At 48.9% G+C, this 22,071-nt stretch overlaps 1 protein-coding gene across 3 annotated transcripts in view; it reads right to left on the bottom strand.

The window, feature by feature from the left end:
- Nucleotides 1-20,368, bottom strand: part of ppp3cb (protein phosphatase 3, catalytic subunit, beta isozyme) — a 35,069-nt gene extending 14,701 nt beyond the window's left edge. Inside the window, exons 1-6 of one of the 3 annotated variants that reach the window (XM_049029592.1) lie at nt 20,125-20,368; nt 9,009-9,209; nt 5,943-6,067; nt 4,818-4,929; nt 2,715-2,860; nt 2,498-2,637 (exon numbers count right to left, since the gene is read on the bottom strand). In XM_049029592.1, coding sequence (XP_048885549.1) covers nt 2,498-2,637; nt 2,715-2,860; nt 4,818-4,929; nt 5,943-6,067; nt 9,009-9,209; nt 20,125-20,179 — 779 coding nt within the window. In that variant the 5' untranslated portion in view covers nt 20,180-20,368. Of the gene's footprint in view, nt 1-2,497; nt 2,638-2,714; nt 2,861-4,817; nt 4,930-5,942; nt 6,068-9,008; nt 9,210-19,517; nt 19,632-20,124 lie in introns of those variants that run through there. The other 2 variants (XM_049029590.1, XM_049029591.1) reach the window with 2 other exon arrangements.
- Between the last annotated feature and the right edge of the window lie 1,703 nt (nt 20,369-22,071).

Here is a 22,071-nt window from a genome sequence, read left to right on the forward strand (position 1 = left end):
CGCCACACTCAGAATGGAGGTGGAATTTAAGCCCCCAACCTGGGACATAGGAGGGAATATGGCTACCCACTCACGCACCGTGCACGCCCATCGACTCAGCTATGCAACCGCTTAATGAAGGCCACTGCAGGACAGCGATCTGAAATCTATCCGTACTGAACAGCCACATATCTGATCTGAGGCACATTCCAGGAAGCATAGGGTGTGGGCAGCGTACTTCCATAACGAGATGTTAAATGGGCAATTCACCTCCAGACGAGAAGCTGACCTCCAGAAGAGGCTCAAGGGGGGGTTGAAAGGCTGATTCCATCAGGTGTCGTCAGGAGCAGCCGGCCGCTGTCTTTTTACAGTAATCTGTCTTTGTTTCGTTTCCACTCTTTTCTCTGTCTCTCTCTATTTCAATATCGCTCACTCCAGATCAGATTGGAGTAGCTGGTCGTCATGGCAACGGTACTCGGCAACCCTCTCAGGATTGTGGGGCATCTCGTATTTTTCAGCTTAAAATTACCATGTGTTTAGTGTGCTTCTAATATGCTGTTCTGGCCTGTTTTTTTTTAGGGCTGAGGGAGAGATTCTTATTCCCCTAAAGGAAGACAAAATCATTTTCTTTTTCTCACTCTCTTCCTTATGCATTCCTGCACAACTCCCCCCCGCCCCCCCCCACCTGCTCTATCTTTTCATCCATCTTCACATTAACACCTCCAGTGCCTCACCCCGGATGTCCTTAGGCTGATATCTCCTTCGTCCCTAATCCTCTCTGCTGTAGATGCTGTGTCGTCCACGAGGCCCTCGGGCAGCCGAGTAATGAGGTGTCTGTTGCCCTTGTTGCCCCCCCCCCCCCCCCCCCCCGACCTACCCAACATGCCACTGACCTGCTGAAAAGCCAGCTGTCTGTCATTAGGTATAGTACGCCGTTGAAGGAAAACACGGTGCAATCTGATAATGACGATGACCAAAGAAGGTCGATGATCTTATGGTACGTGTTTCTCTACATGAATCTTTGCTCATTTTCAGCTCCTGTTTGGGCGTCTTAGTGCCCAGAAGGCGTCACATGCAGGCGCTTCACACAGAGGCCTCATTAAAAAACAGAGACGCCATGGCAGTGTTTACCGAGAGCTGTGCTCTGCCCAGAGGACTCTGCCCAGCGGACTCTGCCCAAAGGACTCTGCCCAGCGGACTCTGCCCAGGGAGCCGCCGTTGGGTTGGGATTCGTCCTGAAATGTGACGATCAGCAAACGGCCGGGGCAGCGGCTGATGGTGTCGATGCTGTGTGGCGCTGCGGTTCCGCCGGGGCCGTTCATTCTCTGGAGCGGAACGCAGAGGCTGCACACTACTGTAAAGGCAGCGGCGCTCGGAGAGAATACAGACCCAATTAAGTGAGAGATTCTGGTTTATCCCGTTTCGGGGAGTTATCCGCTGGGAACCTCAAGCACCTCCCGCACACACAGGAGATGGACGGTGACCTCAAGGGCGTGTGTCTGAGGGTGAGGTCAATAATAGTGGGAGTGAGTGTGTGCAGGTGCAGACTGTGACACAGCAAGCCTGGGGCACGAGGCAAGCAACGTCATCTCAAATGTCCCCCGCAGAGGAGTGACAATGAAGGAATGGAACCCTCCCAATGACAATGCCACACTCTTCCCAACACACTTTAACCTCTGAGAGGTTCTGGGGACGGGACGCCATGATGGCTCTTCTTACCGCCACATGCAGGGGTCAAAGGTCACACAGAAATGCATGCAGCCAAAAGCGAACAGCGTGTCCTCCAGCTCCGGCTGCTCTGACTTTGCAAATGTAGGTTGAAGGCCGCGGGTTTAAATGCATGGGGATGTGAAAGAACTCCCCCAGCACACAGCACCTCACTGCAGCGTAGGGGGCATGGGGGTGAAGACGCAGGGTTGCGCCTCCTCATTAAACGCTACCCTCCCACATCAGAGAATAGTTGGGGTATCTACCAGCCGTTCAGTGTGTCCCCAGCATCTTTAAGACCTAAATTTGTATGAAATCCAAACTCTCGGATGAGAAATTTCCGAAACTTAATTTCGGATAGAGACCCCTTCTGTCATCCTCATTTATGTGCAACAGGAGAGAAGATGCTGCTTCCCGCCAGGGTCACAGCAGAAACAAGTCCACTCCCAGCTACACTACACCATCCACTCAACCCGCTTCCAGCCAACCCCACACACTGAGCCCCACCCACCCTGTCACACCCACCCACTAAGCCCCACCCACCTGGCCCAGCCCATCCACTAAGCCCCACCCACTTATCCTGATACACAATACCTGAAATAGCTGCTGTCCTCATCCCCTAAGAACACTTTACAACCTGGCGATAGTGTCAGCATCAGATCAGGCTGTAATTTTTGAGTCGTATTTCAGACACCACGTCAAGATAAAGCCCCAGTGGCGCTTTTTGCTATACTCGTCAGATCACTGGAATGCAAAAACCCATCACTGGATGGAGATCTGGAGATGGAGCGTCTCTTGGCAATGAGCTCACCTGTAGAAGTAAGAGCAGCCCCTCACGGTGTTATGGCAGAAGTACTCCTGGGTCTTCTCATTCCCAAAGTCCTCCAGGGGGTCTGACCACAGCAGGTCGCACATGGGCCCGAACGCCGGGGGCTCCTTAAACCGATCCAGCTGTGTGTGAAAAGAAGAGCAGTGAAAGGCAGGTCTGTCACGTGTGACTGGCCCCCACGCTCGTGGTGGGTCCTCACCTTCTTTATGTCATCTAATGTGTGTATTTCCGGTGAGAGGCCGCCATGGACACACAAGAACTGCTGGTTCATGAGGGCAGCCAGGGGCAGGCAGTCGAAGGCGTCCATGCATGAGTCGTACACCTGCTCCGAATACTTGATTTTACCTGAGCGGAGAGAGTGAGGCAGCTTGTGAGAATGCAGAAGAGGGATGTCACCTGTGGTGAACCTTTACAGGAGAACCTCACCTGGGGTGAGTCTTTACAGGAGAACCTCACCTGGCGTGAGTCTTTACAGGAGAACCTCACCTGGCGTGAGTCTTTACAGGAGAACCTTACCTGGGGTGAGCTTAACAGGAGAACCTTACCTGGGATAAGCCTTTATAGGAGAACCTCACCAGGAACAGGCCTTTGGAGGAGTACCCTACCTGGAGCTAGCCTTTATAGGAGAACCTCACCAGGAGCAGGCCTTTATAGGAGAACCTCACCTGGGATGAGCCTTTACACAAAAAACTGATTTGGGCTGAGCCTTTGGGGGAGAACCTCACCTGGGGTTAGCCTTTATAGGAGAACCTCACCTGGGGCAAGCCTTTGGAGGAGAATCTCACCTGGGGTTAGCCTTTATAGGAGAACCTCACCTGGAGCAATCCTTTGGAGGAGAATCTCACCTGGGGCTAGCCTTTGGAGGAGAACCTCACCTGGGGCAAGCCTTTGGAGGAGAACCTCACCTGGGATGAGCCTTTGGAGGAGAACCTCACCTGGGGCTAGCCTTTGGAGGAGAACCTCACCTGGGGTTAGCCTTTATAGGAGAACCTAACCTGGGGCAAGCCTTTGGAGGAGAACCTCACCTGGAGTGAGCCTTTAAAGAAGCCTAGTTACTCCATTACAGAGCCTGTCCAGACCTTTCCACCATGAAGCCCCATTTAATTCTGTCTTCTCCACACTGGATTCCTGATTCCTGATGGAAGCCATCCAAACCACCCCACCGTGGAGCCCACGGTAACCTGCGCACCCACACAGGGTCACGTCGAGCCTGGGGGCCCTGGCAGAGAACCAGCATGACATTTTACTCGCCCTGCTGCTTCAGGAGTAAAGTCCTGCATGAAAACCTGACGTGAGTGTCCCTCTCATCATAAACACCACTCCCAGCTCCTTTAAATGGGTCCCACAGCTTCATGCGCACAGCAGGACTCCTGCCTGCATCGACACCACGCATTGTGGGAGAAGATCTGCCAGTCTGTACCTTATCACCTTCTCAAGTCCCAGTACATTCATCTGCCTGGTGTGGAACGAGCTCATTAGCACATTAACTCCTGCATCACTCAGAGGACGGAGCTCTCTCCTACACCCGCGCAGACGTGCACGCGCTCATGATGCCATGTCCCCATCTCACGCCCGCACCTCGACTGGCTCGATGCATGTCAGGATCAGTCCGGTCCTAAATAAAGCCCCACCCCCTCCGCTGCCCCCCCCCACCCACCCACCCCGCGCGAGGCGAGTGGCAGTGACACGCGGCAGGCAGTAATTGAGGGCGTCTAGTGCTTTGGATTCCCCATCAGGGAAATCAGCATCGCTGTCGCAGGGCCAGTCATTAACATGAAAATTAATTTGCAGTTAATCACCTTCTCTGTGTCTGACAGGACTGTGCTCCAGAAACTCAGCCTTCCTGAGCACAGCGTCAGTGTTCAGGGCCAAGCGGGACGGGGGAGAGGGCAGGAATGGCAAGGAGAGGAGGGGAAACTCAGCCCATATTAACTCAGAGTAAACACTTCTCATTGGACGGCATGATTAAGTTCTGAAGAAGAATTTTCTCCCAAAGGCAGATTTATGAAACTCCTGCTTTTTTATATTCTAGCTGCTTCCTGGAATGCCTCGGAGCAGAAAATGACCCTGACAATCGCATCGCTGCCGAACAATCTAGCCACAGAAATGCACTCCGTGGCAAAGCATTTTCTGAGCATTTAGGGAAAAAGACGTAACGTCAGCACCTCGTCATCGCAATGACCCTACTGTCTGCAGGTGCGGCCATCGCAAAGTTGCGACGTAACAACTGAGAAGATGCAAGAAATCAGCGTAACGCAGCAGACGGTGTGGCAGGGCCCGGCCAGGCCACGGTGGTACTCACATTCTTGTTTGAAAGTGAAATATTCTGTCAAGTGTCTACATTCGTGGTTTCCCCGCAGTAGAAATAACGTCTTAGGGTAGAGGATTTTCAGGGACCAGAGGTACAGAACACACTGCAGAGGGAGAGAAAAGCAGGAAACTCAGTAAATTTAGGTGACGGAGTCACCAGCATCAGATCATGTTTAGTTATAACATCGCTGTCATGCAGCCACACAGATTGGCCTAATATGTACGCATAGCACTACACACACGCTTATGAACACGCGCATATACACCGTTTGCCCTAATTAATAATGCCCCCCAGGGCAGTGTAACTGAGTAACCCGAGAAGGTTCTAATGGGCCAGGATTTCCCTGTCCATGGGCCGGTGTCAGGGCAGCTGGGCCAGACCCGGCCCAAACTCCTTGGGATCCTTGCAGGACATTTTTCGGACATCAGAGGGCACAGAAACTGTCAGCATTTGTCAAGTGGGATGCAGGTGGAGGCAGAGAGTGCGGGGGGGGCTCTGGGTAAAGGGGGGCGGTGGCTCTGACACAGACACACACACACACACACACACACACACACACGCACACGGAGACACACACAGATTTGTATTCATATCTTTGTGGGGACCGTCCAGGACCATTAGGGAAAAATCTTAATCTCAGCAATGACCCCCTACCCAGCCCTAATCTTAACCAAATGTAACCAAACTTCTGACATTTTTAGTTTTTTGATGGCAGTCACAGATTTTTATAAAATTCAGTTTGCCTTTGTGCAGACCAAAAAATGTCCCCGCAAGGTCAAGATAACAGGTTTTTATCTATATTGTGTACAATATATACATGCCTACACACACACACATGTCATCATGCAAGGACACACAAAACACCCACTAAGCACTAAGAAACCATTTAACAGGCAGACAGAAGCACCTGCTCCCACATGCTGACGCTCACACACACACACAAACACACACACTCACGCTCTCACATACACACACACACACACACAAACACACACATACACACACACTCACAGAAACTCTCAAACACACCCTCACACACACACACACTGATATACATAAACCCTCACACACACACGACTTCACACACACACACACGGCCCCGCTGCCTCCCGTCACCTCAATGCTGAAGTATCCGCGGTCCACATAGTCCCCCAGGAAGAGGTAACGCGTAGATGCAGGGGAGCCGCCAACTTCGAACAGCTTCATCAGGTCGAAGAACTGCCCGTGGATGTCGCCACACACTGGAAGACAGGCCAGGGGTCAGGGGGCTGCAGGGGGTGTGCGTGCAGGCGTGTGCGTCACCCAGGGAGTGTGTCATTCAGCGGAACGCGTACCTGGTTAACTGGCTCCCTCCCTCTGAGAAACGATGAAAATAAACAAATAAACAAACAAACCTCGGAGCCCCTGAGTAACGGTTTCGTTTTGCTGCTGCTGTTTACGCCTCCCTCCCTCACTACTTAAGCCGCACGTTACGCTGGTGACAATGGTGACATCAGAATCTCCCGTCTACAGTCTTCGGCACTCGGTGACCCATGACAGAATATCTAAGACGTCCTCAGCTAAAAATACGAGAGAGCTGAACGCATGATATCCTGTGTTATGTTAATTCAGTTACATCCATCCATCCATCCATCCATCCATCCAATACACAGCCATTAAACCCACCCCAGGAAGCACAGAGCTAAAAGCAGGGACACCCTCGATGGGGGTCCACCACATAGAAACTGTAGTTACACATGCCTGTTAATTACACCTTGATCTTCAGGATTTCGTTAATCTTCTGCTTTCAGGTCCATGTACACTCCTCCGTCAGCATCTACATTATTTCATAACTATTACCGTACAAGTTATTATGCAGATAGTCTGACATGATATGTGGCGTGTTGACCTCAGAAACACAGTTTCATGGCAATGGCCAACTAAGAAAAATGCTTCAAAACAGTCGCTCAGCCAGCCTTTTGTGTTTCCATCAGTAATGAATTAAATGTTCTTGCTCAACAGCGACCCCTGTCTGTCGGAGTTGAGCATGCACTCCACGCTTCAGCTTGATAACCCGCGTAACCAGCCGCCCGTGTGGGACGTGACCCGTGACACAGCGACGAATCAGGGGTGCTGCTCTTCCTTTCTCCCATCATGCACATGTTCTTTCTCTCTCCTTGTCTCTCCGGATCTCAATAAATAGAGACAGAGTGCAGTATAGGGACCCCTCCCCATGCAGGCCAGACACACGGTCGTGCTCCACCATCACCCATAATGCACCGGTTACCTTACGTGACTTGTAATCATCTTACTGCCTCATGTGACCCCTTTCCCAAGCCTGCTCAGCTCCGCTGATGCTAAATCGTGTTGAGTTCCCCTTATTCTCCTCTGTTTCTTCAGGCCGCATTACATAAAACCGTCTACAGCAACCACCCAGTGGACACGGGGACTTAATGGCCGAACGGGGCACACACACAGGGGGGGTGCTGTCGGATTTAGCCGTCCACCGAGGTTGCCGGGTTGTCTTGGGTCAGCTGTAATGTGATCAAATCAGTCAGCCGAGTTCTAAGGCTGTTTCCTGTACCAATTAATGGCAAGAAAATACAAATTTAATAGAACTTTACTGGGGAGACGGGATCCATATTGTGTCCTTTAATAATTCATATGAAATAACAGCCACACATACTCACGCTGCCCTACTTTTGGGAGAGTATAAGCAGAGTAATAATAATAAGCAGCATTGACTGATACCACTTGCGCGGCCTCTGGACCCTTGGAACCCGTCCCTGTCCCTTGTAGATCTCCACCATTCTCTCCCACTCTCTCTTCCTGACATGTTCTCTCTCCCTCTATCTCAGACATATACGTGGGGTGGGCAAAATAACGGAAATGTCGTGTGAAAGAGGACGTACTTTGAAGCAACTAAATCGCATTCAAGAAAACGGATACGGAGATGAGTCACGTTAAGTGGAATACCGGTTCCTAAAAAAGGCAGCAGGCAGTCAGCACTTGGATATGTGAGTTTGCAATCCGGAAATCCGATGCCCAAATTGCGGGCCATAAAGGCTGCAAAATGGTTCAGCGTGTCAAGGGGAGCAGTCTCGGAAATAAAGCCAGCGTGTGCGAACGTGGACGGACTGCACCGGTGCAGGAGAGAGGCTGTCGCAGCTGGCGATGGCCACAGGATGGGCGTTAAACACACAGAAGCAGGGTCTCCTCGACCACAGCACTGAATCAGCAGCCCTGTGAACCAGGCTCATCAAAAATGCACAACGTTAGCTGGAGTGTATTGAAGGGCCGCCGTTTGGAAACCACTTGTGTCTGAAGCCATAGCAGCACAAAAGTCGATCCCCTAGCCTTGGGGAAAGTGCTGTTACCCCCGAAAGGTTTGTAGGTTAGGGGCGACCAGCATGTAGTGGTCAACGGGTCCCATGATTGTTCTGAATTTTTGGAAGTGCAGAAATATGGGGTCGTTTTACAGGACCAGGTGCACCTATAGTGCAAGCACTGGTCCCTCAGGATACTCATTTCAGGATGATGGTGTATATATAGATACAGATAGATGATTACACTGCCTGTCACTTAGTTTTACACGTTAGAAGCTATAAAAACGCTTTATCATAATGAAAACAACAGGCATCAGTTAGTGTAGCGACAAGGACCCCTAATAATAATCATCGTAATAATAATAATAATAATGATGATGATGATCGTAATAATAATAATAATAATAATGCTGATCGTAATAATAATAATAATCATCATCATCATCATCATCATCATCATAATAATAAGTCACTCCTTCCAGGGTGTGAAGCATGCTGGGAGAGTCTTGCCGCCAGTCTTGGTGTGTAACAGCGTCGTGTCACCTGACCAGCAAAGCGCAGTCATTGAATAAGCGCATGCAGTCACAGCCTGGTCTTCCTCCCTCTCACTGGAGCAGAACCCCCTTTCAAACGGGCCGGGTCCATTTACAGCACGCTGTTCCCCTCTCAGCGGGCCGACGCTACCCCTCACCCCCTCCCCCCTGCCTTCCCACAGCACATCCCCCCTCCCCAGCAGGACGCCCCCAGCGCTCAGACAGCAGACAGATGCAGATGCCTGCTCCCAGATCATTGCTTCCTCTCTTTTTATCCAGCTGTTTATTTTCTTTTAACCCCTATAAGCAACCCCCCCCCCCCCCCGCCATTCCCACTGCCTCACCTGTGACGGGCGCCTCGATGTCCAGCATGGTCTTCTCCTGCCGCAGGATGGCGGCGCCCTCGTTGATGATGCGCAGGGCCACAGCCTCCTCCACACGGCCCTCCTTGGTCAGGTGGGCCTTCAGCAGGTCCACACGGGGCTTCCCCTCACAGTCGAACACCTCCTTCATGGTGAGCCGGTGGCTCAGGGGGAAGGGAACAGCTACAGGAGGGAGATGAGACAGAATGGTTGAGGCGGGGCAAAGAATGAGGTTTATGGTACAATAGGATTGTAAGTTCACATCCCACTTGAGCTTGGGGATGCAAACCTAAAACATATCGGTGAGCCAGCGAATACCGCCACAGCTCTGCAGGGTTCTGGCATGCTTAGTGGCCAATCAGATCGCGCATGTTCCCATGAGTGTGCGGCCTGTGCACGTGGCCGCAGTGGGAACACAAGGCGATCAGATGAATGTTCTAGCTTCGAAGGCCGTTAAGCAATGGACAACCTTGAGTAGAACATTGAGGGACCTTGTCGTGGGACCAATGGCAGCAGATCCACTCTGAAGAAGGGGTGTTTGTGTACACAGCAGCAGTGGTCGGTACAGAGCCCCCACAGGTGCAAATGGGTCAGCGCGCATCTCCTGTGCCGACGGGGAGCACGCTTATGTGTGTGTCTCCGTCGCAGATGTGGGTGTTCATGTCTCTGCTGTGACGCAGCCTGTTTTTACTTGAGATTCACAGGACAAGTCAGGAGCGTCCCAGCTGGGGATCAGCGCGAAAGGCAGGCTTTTCCCTGCTGTTCTGCATCCTGTGTGTGACTGTGTGTGTCTGTGATGTCTGTGTCTCTTTGTGTCTGCGCTGTGTGTGTCTGTGTCTCTTTGTGTCTGTGTCTCTTTGTGTCTGTGCTGTGTATATCTGTGCTGCATATGTCTGTGCTGTGTGTGTCTGTGTATGTCTGTGCTGTGTGTGTCTGTGTCTCTTTGTGTCTGTGCTGTACGTGTCTGTGTCTCTTTGTGTCTGCGCTGTGTGTGTCTAGGTATGTCTGTGCTGTGTATGTCTGTGCTGTCTGTGTCCTGTGTGTGACTGTGTGTGTCTGTGTATGTCTGTGCTGTGTATGTCTGTGCTGTCTGTGTCCTGTGTGTGACTGTGTGTGACTGTGTGTGTCTGTGTATGTCTGTGCTGTGTGTGTCTGTTCTGTGTGTGTCTTACTCTCTATCTGCACACATGGTGGGTGGATCCCCAGCAGAGGCAGTGCTGCAGGAGCCTCTCTGAGTGCCTCTGTTCCTCACAGCAACCCCCCCCCCCCCCATTTCACTTCAGGATCCGCGGCCAGCCTAACCACTCCTGCGGCGCCGGGGGGGGGTGGAGGTGGGGGGAATGGGGATCACGAGTCTCCTGCCTCCCCCGCCGCTCCCACAGGTACTGAGCTACTGACACCAACCGCAAGCCTCCAACAAGCCAGGTCTTTCTCGGAACCGGAGTCGCATCCCTGCCCGTCATGGAGGACCAAAAGAGGGTTTCTTTCTAACAGAAAATAAACAGATCAGCAGATCAGAACAGAGATGGGGGGGGGGGCAGCGGGCAGGAGCGCAAGGGAACAGTCTCTCTTCGTCCCACACAGCAGAGCTGTGCCGGATGTTGCCAGGCAACGGGAGCCAACTGATGGAATGCAGCCAGTGCAGTAGAGCCACATCACCCTCCCCCAACACGCGCACACACATACATGCGCATGCGTGCATGTACGAGGACACACACACGCAAAGAAATACAAACACGCTTAACACAGGCGAACCTGCAACGGCAGGTGCAGAGATGCACGTACGATCTCACACGTGCACAGAGCCAGCTGTTCTCTGCATTAACTTGGCACAAAAGCAGACAGATGTGCCTCCGACTTGGGAAGAATGTAGCACGTCATTCACATGGAACATCCTGCCCCTTCATGCAGTCATCTTGGTTTAGTAATTAAATAAAGCACCCATGCTACGGATAATTTAGGATGTGAGCCTCTGTGGAAGACCCTTTAATCTCACTGGAAGACACAGATCTTCGCAGAATGGGAAAGCCCTGGAAGAGCGAGACTGCAAGAAAAGACGAGGGAAGGGAAATGCAGCTGGAGGAAAACAAGCACATCTTCAAGGCACAAGCCTTGAGGGAACTGGACCGGGGTGGGCCAAGGGGGATGGACCAAGCTGATCCATGTCGACTCAGCCTCCCGGGTGCATGCGTGTCCCTGGGAAGAGGGCTCGTGGCTTTTTCTGTGTCTGTAAATGTTCTGGCCTTCCAAACTGCTGCTGGGGGACTGGCAGGAAGTCCTCTGATGATGAACACAAACACCATGCTCCATGAGAAAGCCCTGGCCTTCCTGCACTGTAACCCCTCACATTCCTTTTCCTGTACTGTAACCATCACCTTCCTCTTCTTGTACTATCCCCTTACCTTCCTCTTCCTGCACTGTAACCCCTCACCTTCCTCTTCCTCTACTATAACCCCTCACCTTCCTCTTCCTGCACTGTAACCATCACCTTCCTCTTCTTATACTATCCCCTTACCTTCCTCTTCCTGCACTGTAACCCCTCACCTTCCTCTTCCTGTACTATAACCCCTCACCTTCCTCTTCCTGCACTGTAACCCCTCACCTTCCTCTTCCTGTACTATAACCCCTCACCTTCCTCTTCCTGCACTATAACCCCTCACCTTCCTCTTCCTGCACTACAACTCCTCACCTTCCCCTTTCTGCACTGTAAACCCTCACCTTCCTCTTCCTGCACTGTAACCCCTCACTTTCCCCTTTCTGCACTATAACCCCTCACCTTCCTCTTCCTGCATTGTAACCCCTCACCTTCCTCTTCCTGCACTACAACTCCTCACCTTCCCCTTTCTGCACTGTAACCCCTCACCTTCCTCTTCCTGCACTATAACCCCTCACCTTCCTCTTCCTGCATTGTAACCCCTCACCTTCCTCTTCCTGCACTACAACTCCTCACCTTCCCCTTTCTGCACTGTAACCCCTCACCTTCCTCTTCCTGCACTATAACCCCTCACCTTCCTCTTCCTGCATTGTAACCCCTCACCTTCCTCTTCCTGCACTATAACCCCTCACTTTCTTCTTCCTGCACTATAACCCCTCACCTTCCTCTTCCTGCATTGTAACCCCTCACCTTCCTCTTCCTGCACTACAACTCCTCACCTTCCCCTTTCTGCACTGTAACCCCTCACCTTCCTCTTCCTGCACTATAACCCCTCACCTTCCTCTTCCTGCATTGTAACCCCTCACCTTCCTCTTCCTGCACTACAACTCCTCACCTTCCCCTTTCTGCACTGTAACCCCTCACCTTCCTCTTCCTGCACTATAACCCCTCACCTTCCTCTTCCTGCATTGTAACCCCTCACCTTCCTCTTCCTGCACTATAACCCCTCACTTTCTTCTTCCTGCACTATAACCCCTCACCTTCCTCTTCCTGCATTGTAACCCCTCACCTTCCTCTTCCTGCACTGTAACCCCTCACTTTCCCCTTCCTGCACTATAACCCCTCACTTTCCCCTTCCTGCACTATAACCCCTCACCTTCCTCTTCCTGCATTATAACCCCTCACCTTCCTCTTCCTGCACAGTATCCCCTCACCTTCACCTTCCCGCACAATGTCCCCTCACTTTTCCCTTCCTGCACTGTATGTCCTTCACCTTCCTCTTGCTGCACTATATCCCCTCACCTTCCCCTTCCCACACTGCATCCCCTCACCTTCCTCTTCCTGCAGTACAACTCCTCACCTTCCCCTTTCTGCACTGTAACCCCTCACCTTCCTTTTGCTGCACTATATCCCCTCACCTTCTCCTTCCCACACTGTAACCCCTCGTATCCTTATTCTATGTAGGACCATCAGCCGCTGCAGGTTGTTGTGCCCCCCCCCCGGTTTCTCAGAGTGGACATCAGATCATGGGCACAGCTCAGCTCACTCTGCAATCACTTATACTCCACTGCCCCATGTCTGGCGGCCTGTCTACAGCCAGAGATTGGTGGCTGTTTGGCAGTATCCTTGTCCTCACATGACCATTTGACAAACCTGTGCTGCCGTCCAGACATGCATTAGTGTCCAGCTGCCCCTTGGCTCAGAACCAGCGTGCTTGAGACAAGACAAGGCAACGGAGCCCTTCTGCTAGAATGGATACCATTGTGGGACGTTACTGGGAAGAGGCACCATGGTGAAGCATCAGGAGCAGCAGCAGCCCTACCCCACGTCCGAGTGTGACATTAACCTTCATGCTGCAGGCTGGTGATGCGCAGTTCGCATACTGGGTCACAGAGGATGACTAACCCTCCCTCTGGTGAACCATGGCCCAGTGACACCTCAGCACATGACCACACCCCCTCCCACAATCCTGCCCCCGCCCCCCAACTTCAGGACATCCATGCTTCTGTATATAAACAGAACATGAGTGTAATATAATGAAGGTGCTGGCAGGGACAGTGCATGTGTGTGTGTGTGTGTGTGCGCGAGCGCATGGTGTACCACTCATCCCCTAGTGCTTCCAACCTCTCTATCTCTCCATCAAATCACTAGGGAAGCTTCATTATGTAAGAGGTCTCTGTGCAATAAAACACTGCTGCAAACCAACACTTTAATAATTTACCCGCATTGCTAAATAAAGCCTGTAAGTGCATATCAAACATGTAGATGCCCCAGCACACAAAGTTGCTCCACCCCCTCTATGGACTATCCCACTGCCACCCAATGAAGAGCTCTCCACTGGCAGCTGGGGAACAATGCTAAAGACCACAACATGAAGCTCACAGTCACCATGCAACGACACACTGGACTCAGAGGAAACTGGGCGCAGGCAAACACACAGACAAACAAACAGGTCTTCACCTAGGAATGTAAACAAAATCCCCTGGCATGCATCCATACACAAATGCATGTATAAAAATAGCTATAGGAACTGGAGACGAAACACTCACACATGCACACAGGGTCACAAAAAAAAGCAGATGTAAGATAACCTGACCATGGGGTACTCCCCCCCCCCCCCCCACCCCAAAGGAAGATCCTGCATCGCACCCGAAAGACAAAGGGTAGAAGTTTTCATCAGCCTCTTGTGACATTCCCACCAAACGCCTCTGACCCAGACCCTTGCTGGTAGTATCTGCCCATGCTTCCACGTTACCGTGATATATGTGCATCGCCAAGTCCCACAGAAGCTGTGTGATGACCCAGCCAGCCTCTCTGATCCGTCTGAGGAACACACATCTGTCTTAGCATCTCTGGGGTGCTGCAGTGAGACCGGGTGGGCGAGTAATCAAGACAACCAGCCCCCAGCCCCCAGAGTGTAGTAGTCAGTGGAACAGGCCACCCCCATCACACCCAAAGTCCACTTCACCTTCGTTACACCACCAGCCTGGACGCGGCACCCCAAGGCTGCTTAAACATACTGTTACGGTGGTAGCGGCGGAACCGGCTCACACACCGGCCCAAAGTGGGTCCGATTGTTCTGCAGGTTCCACAGCGCCTTGCGCTGCCCCACCAGTACTAACACAGATAATGCCCTAGAATCACACTTTGGAAAGTAGGCCGCTCCAAGACCCCAGAGGTTCCAGACAGGGGATCATCCAGATCGCAATGGCGCCTCCTCTGGTTCTTCACGTTCCTGCATGACCCAATCCCACATCTGCACCTATCCCCGACCCAAACCAGGTTAACAGCACATTACTGTCATTAACCCCACCCCCCCCCACCAGCACTTCCCCAAAACTCGAACCCTTCCTCCTTGCACAAAAAAGCACTTTGCAGTTTGACTCAGTAAACTGAATCAAAGCGGAAGAAAGCAAGAGATGAAAATTATTCCCAGATGCGTTGAAGAAAGTGAGTTTCATGAGATATGAAGCATATAATTGCATAAATTACAAATTACGCAAATGTAAAAAGTATTATATTATGATAATGACAATAACAGTTTCTAACTGAAAAAGATGGGAAGTGATATAATGGTTGCCGGGGGGGGGCAGATGTGACCCCAAAGTCTGCTCATTGGCGCCCTGAGCCCTGAGTGTGGGGCATGATGGGAGTATGGGCACCATGGATGCAAAGCCAGTGCTGGTCTCTAGTTATACGACCCAACATGTGGAGGGAGGCTGCTGACTGCCTCCTACAGGCAGGGAGGACTGACAGGGAGGAATACGTATGATGCTGTTTGATTGAAGGAGGGGGAGAGGCAGGGACTGAGGGCGTGACCGTCCGGGAGGGGAAGCCGTATGAGAGTGTGGGGGGGGTGCAAGCAGCGGTGCTGCTGCTGCCCCTGACCCAGATCACCAGCCCTCCTCTGCAGAGCTTGCCAAGTCTCTGCAGGGGGCTCTTGAAAAGCTCCTTGAAGCTGTTGTGCAATTGGAGCTTGGCCCGTTTGTGGTGGATCACCAGTGCATTACCGTGGGGGGGGGGGCAGTGATGGACCCCTCACAGCTTGGCCTCATTGCAGAGGCTGCCCACCCCCCTCACCTTGTCCGAGCTACACACCTGTCCTGGGAACCATCTCAGGAAGACCTATAAATATACGTGCGTCCACACGGACACCGTACGCGGAAGAATGCGATCCAACCCTCACCTTGCTGCTGACCTATTGCTCTGATGGCACAGTGCCTCCAGGGGGCGCCACAGCATAGCATGTTGCTCCTGTGCATGTTGCTCTGCAACGTGGCGCTGCGGCATGCTTACGTGGCAAGGCATCCCTTCCGCAGCACAATCGCAGAAAGGCGCATTAAACAACGACACTTCTTGGCAGCGAAGCATCTGCTATTATTCCCTCTATATTTTGTCTGCCAATTATTAGCATAATAGTTTGAGCAGTAAATCCCCACGGCTGTGACCTCAGGTCCAAAGTCACTCTCTGATGACACCTTTTACCAGGTAACTCTGTATTATTTGTGCATTATGTGTTTTACTTGTGTGAGTCACTACAACATAATGCATTTCATTTAAGCATACAGGCGTTAATTGCAGCGTAGAGTCGACTTAAAACCCATGACAGGTGCTGATTGGCAAATGGTGACCGTGCTGAGTGGCTTGAAAGTGTGTTAACTCCTTATTGGTCAGGCTCAATGCAAAAAATGGTGCTGGCTGGTGATACAGAGAGGCGCAGTAGTCTATATGTTGTACTTTTCCTACTCCCCAGTGCGAGCAGCCAGTTGGGCATTCAAAGAGGGACACCCTCAACAGCGCTTAAGCTGGCCCACATCTGACCCCATTTCTCACATCAGCTGCAACAACACGCTCATATCTGCTCCTCGATCAATTCCCCTGCTGTTCATATCATTGCCATAAAGCAGGTAACTACCCCTACCAATGCACATACCCCCTGACTGTAGGGTCACCCACAACATCCTCATCTTGCCTTTCTGGAGCCCAAAACCTTAGTTCATCAGCAAACTATTCTCCATCTGATAACTGCGTCATGACAGAAGGTGGACGTTCATCATCCCAACATAAATCACAACCATATCACTGATTCTACAGAAAAATAATCACTCACAGAAATACGATGCTATACTGTGGTAGTTGTGACAACCAGCGTTCAGCATACTACAAGATACAGAGAACAACAGTTCAAATGGCTGTAGAGGAAAATTTAATGAGCCTGTATTGGGTTTTTCTTAAGGATATCTGTCATCATGGTGAATAGGGTAGTCATGTTTGTTATAAAACTCTGTGTCACTTCTAGAGAGAGGACAGTCTGTCATGTGTCACTGTCTTGTCCTGTAGTTTAGAAGGAAACAAATGTTCCTGACAGTGCAAACTAGACCCTGTATGTACTGCACTGCACGCTCAGCCCTGTAGTCTATTATTGCAATACAGTGAAAACGAGACATTCACTGTACAAAATAACAACCAGATTTGCTCTGCTGCGGATCTGTACATGTATATGTTCAATTAAGTACAAAGAGAAATCTACTATGATAACTAAACTGATACCAAAATGAATCAACTTTGAAAATACCACTGTAATTCATGCACACAATGTATTTTGCATCCAGATATAGCGTGTGTAATACCGTGTTTTTAAGACACGGACACAGATGACTAGGTGTCCACAGTATTGTGCAGCAGACGTTACACACCCCACATTAACACATTAGCATATAGCACATGAAAAATGGCTCTCTATGAAAACGCAAACAGCGCTCTGCTGTCTTAAGCATATTAGCTGATGCTTTATAACTGACACAGCAGCGGAGCTGCACGAAGTATGACCCACCTAGCACACTCTCCTGCACGTCCTTCACCTAATTCTTAACTTAAAGTCAATCTCGGTTGCGTGAGACATCACAGTGTTAACTCTTAACTCATCACAGTGTTAACTCTCCTCATTGTTAACTCATTAGTGTTAGCTCTCCTCATTGTTAACACATCACAATGTTAACTCTCCTGATTGTTAACTCATTACAGTGTTAGCTCTCCTCATTGTTAACTCATTACAGTGTTAACTCTCCTCATTGTTAAGGCATCACAGTGTTAGCTCCCCTCATTAACACATCACAGTGTTAACTCTCCTCATTGTTAATGCATCACAGTGTTAACTCTCCTCATTGTTAACGCATCACAGTGTTAACTCTCCTCATTAAGGCATCACAGTGTTAGCTCCCCTCATTAACACATCACAGTGTTAACTCTCCTCATTGTTAACACATCACAATGTTAACTCTCCTCATTTCTAACTCATTATAGTGTTAGCTCTCTTCATTGTTAACTCATTACAGTGTTAACTCTCCTCATTGTTAACTCATTACAGAGTTAGCTCTCCTCATTGTTAACGATTAACAATGTTAACTCTCCTCATTGTCAACTCATTACAGTGTTAGCTCTCCTCATTAACACATCACAGTGTTAACTCTCTTCATTGTTAACTCATTACAGTGTTAATTCTCCCCAGTGTTGGATCATTACAGTGTTAACTCTCCTCATTTTTCAAGTCACCCTTTTCATCCCTCCTGTTCCATCTCTTCTCCTGTGCTGCTTGCACCACCTTCAAGGCACAAACTGCTTGCCTTGCTCACTGTCCCACTGAGCTCCCACATCGTGTAAATATACCTGTGCTGTTGCTTTCCCTCTGCATAGTATACAAAGATATACCCAGCATGGTATGATCGCTTGAACAGTTGTTGAGCCGCATGTGATCTTTTGGAGGTCCTTAACAGCATGTCCTGGGGTGGAGCATCATGAAACCGGTTGCTGGTCTTACAATTTGATTTGAGCTTTTGGAATACAAATGGTCTGTGGGCAGGAGCCCCAAGTTCTGTCACGGCGAAGCTTCCTTCACGGCCCAGTCTGACTAATATGTTTGCCGCGTGATGTCGCTGAAGGTCCTCTCGAGTTTCTCATATGGAGTTCCCCGTGTCTCTGTTCTAACCTGAGCACAATGGATGTCATTTCCAGCCACCACAGGTCAGGATACTTCATGGTTCCCATTTGCACTGCATACACTGTGTGCAGTTCAGCCCTGTGTTTCTTTACAGGTAGAACATGCAACAAAAAACTGCCCTGATTCCCAGCAAACAGCAAATGCTGCCCATAATATCCTTATTAATCAATCCATAGTAATTATCCCAATATCAATAATCATCACAAATGCGCCCGTGTAAACTGTAAATATTAATTACCATATTTAACATGACCATATTTACATAACTAAGAGGTAAGATGTATTGTTATTGTTTAAAATCTTCTGTCCCTTGTCCCTGCAGAGGCAGCGTTATCCTGTGCACACGAGCGCAGACGTAATACAGTCAATAGAAATCATTATCGATATTAGTGCCGCTCGCGGCCTCAATCCGGTAATGCAATATACTTTTCATTTTCAAATTACCATTGCATTTTTCAGTAGTGCCATCAAAATAGGTATTATTTGAAATTAGCAAGAAACGTAGCTTATGTGTTTCTCAGCTGCATTAGTCTTCGATTTTTAATCGCACAGATGCATCGTTCTGGGAGACATCAAGCTTAAGAGAAGAGGAGGTCATGAGGAGCGACATTTCCAGAGTTGTCCACAACACCTCAGGAAAAAATTCTCAGATTTCGTATCGCCTTTATGCTACTGAAGTCCTTACAGACCGACGCGGATGTAAAAACCGGTATAATCAGGCACTAATAGACACATATACTTAACCATGATTACTCCTCCCAAAAACAAAATCACAAAAATTATACCCGTCTGGACAATTGAATCTGTTTCATATCCTGGCTAACAGCGTTTCCCGGCCCGATGTCGACTATCAGTTATCCTTCATTTGAATCCACATCGAAGACAACGAAACATATTATGCGCGATCGTCTTAAAGTGTATAAAGGGTACGTACCGTGCGCGTAACACATCATTGTTGTTATCTGCAGTGCATGAATTAAATAGCCTTATGACATCGATTTTTATCTTGGTTGAAGTGTGCATGCTCGCTGGGGGTTAAATACTACACGTATGTCTTTATGTGCATATATAAACACGCCGGCGTGTGCGAAGCGTGTCGGATACTCGAAAGTTTACCTACCTTTAAGTCTCCCTTTTGCTGTCATTGTCAGCGGGAAAGATGTGTCTCATCGGAGCGAGATGCTAATTGCATCTCCCTCTTTCTCTCTCTCTCTCTCTCTCTCTCGTCCATCCCCCCACCCCAGCCCCGTCCCCATCCCCGCCCCCCCATATCCTGTAACTCCACACGCATTCACCAAGCGCGCATTCCCGACGACCGTCAAGTCATAGCGCATCACCGCCTCTCCCGGTGTGGCACCGGGCGCATCCGATTTGCCTAGGTGTAGTACCCGTTAGTCCATCGGTGTATGTAACAGAACCGAAACGAAACGTGACGACGAAGAGGTGGCCTGTGCACGGCAATGAACCCAGGATGTGATCCATTTGCGCGCTGGACCGAATTCGGTGCGACGGCATGCTGTGGTTAAGCTATATCTTAGGAAAAGCAGAAATGACACCAATTAACGCGATTACTTGATCTTTCAAAAGAAATAAAACAAACAAGAACTGAACCATGAATGAGGTACAGAAAAATCTGTACATATATTTAAAAAGAAATTAATTGTATATAATGCAAATTCTCAGCATAATTAAAAAATAAATAAAATAATTAATAAACCTGCACCTACATTTGACCACCCGGTCAGTGGCGTTTATGACCATGTCAGTGTTAGACATCTTCATGGGCAGATGCTGTCCAGAAGCGTGCGGTTTTTATCCCTCTTGATGGAGTGACTGTTTATTCGTGGGTTGTTGTCGCTGGTGCGGGATGCGGTTGGTGCAGTGGCATCACTCGGTGTGTTCTTCCGTGTTTCACCGACTAAACTAGTAAGGTTTACTGCTACCCAAAGAAGGTGGATGCTGGGCTGCTATATTGTACTGGGGTGCCGTGTGGGGGAGGATGGAAAGAGAGGGGTGGGGGTGAGAGAGATGCTACTCGATTCAGGAGATCCTCGCTGCGCTGCAGCACCCTGACTTGGCGAAGGAGGGAACTCCCACGCAATTGCTTCCAGGGACTGCCTGATACCGCCATCAGGTGGAAGCAAAGCCGGGGTTTCCCAAACACACGCGCCATGTTTTCATATTGCATGCTGCGCTCGATTTGATCCTAGCATGAAGGAATGGGGCTTCGAGGCTTTTAATGCAATGGACCGAGCGTCTATATTCTCTATCACACGCTACCCATTTCACAGTTGTATATTATTCTACTGGTAAAACGTACCGAAAAATCACAGACGGGTTCTTGACGTGATTAATTAGATTATAAAAATTGTTGTTATAAACGTATAAATACGTTTCTTGCATTTTGAGGTGTCTTAAGATAACTTGAAACCATATTTTAATTATTTAAATGTTCATCTTGGAAGTTATTGAATGCATAGCGGTTTTTGAAGAGAGAAATCCTTTTTGAGGTGGCTGACGAAGATTTCCAAACGGAAATATACGTATAGAATGGAAACCGGGGAAAGTCGTTGTGAGTGAACGGAAAAAAATACTTGAATAATTTATGCATTCATGGATTATTAGGTGATACGTGCTAGATACACGTCATTTTATGTAAGTGTAAGGAAACACCAGAGAAAACACGCACACAGCCTAGGAAATCCAACAGGAATAATGACACATGCATCCATTTGCAAGTAATTAGTATGCAATTTAGTCATTTATGTTTTAATGGTAAGAGCAAGGTAGGTAAAACATGTAGTTTGAGATACATATATGTGAGTAGTGACATTTAATTTCGATTTCTTAATTAATGTATCTATTATGTGTAATAATTTGGAATATCTACCATAGCAAAAATCACAATAATCACATTTAGCGGACATGACCTGAAAGCAGACTGACGAGTATGTTTGTCATGATTTAAAACTATACTGACCAAATAGTATTCTGCTTTATATATGTATATACAAATGCGCACACGCGCGCGTGCACACACACACACGTTGTCAAGACATTCTTGATCGATTCAATTTCTTCAACATCGTGATATGCGTTTTTATTTTGACATACAGCCTTCGTAAATCACTATGACTGACCGCAGAACTCAAAGTAATATGTATATTAAAATTTAACGTCAATAACACCATACTGTAAAAATAATAATAAGTAAAAAATATACGTTTAATTGAAGTTATCGAGTCAACTTTATATTGTATAACGGTACAGATAAATGACATGTGTTAAACAATCCTACAGTTTTGCTAGAAAAAACATTCTCAGTATTAAACACGTGACTCTTAAATGCCTGACGCTAGCCAGTTAAGACCAGTCTGTTTAACTTTTATGGCTCCTACCTAATCCAGAGCATCACCCGGCTTCTGATTATTCATGACATATATTATTACACTTATGTATACAGCAAATAATGAGCTAATAGTTTAATTATCCAAGTTAGATACATTTTCTTTAAGAAATTAACTACCTTTTTAAACTACCAGTATCAGTTCCTCATTTACAACTACAGTCCTCGCGATAACTTTGGGCAACATTGAACGACGTCATTTTCAATAATATCCCTCCGCTTATTTTTATCTTTAAAACTTCTTCTCCAGTTACATGTTTGTGATCAT

This window comes from Brienomyrus brachyistius, chromosome 10 (genome assembly GCF_023856365.1).
Source record: "Brienomyrus brachyistius isolate T26 chromosome 10, BBRACH_0.4, whole genome shotgun sequence".
NCBI classification, from domain to species: domain Eukaryota; kingdom Metazoa; phylum Chordata; class Actinopteri; order Osteoglossiformes; family Mormyridae; genus Brienomyrus; species Brienomyrus brachyistius.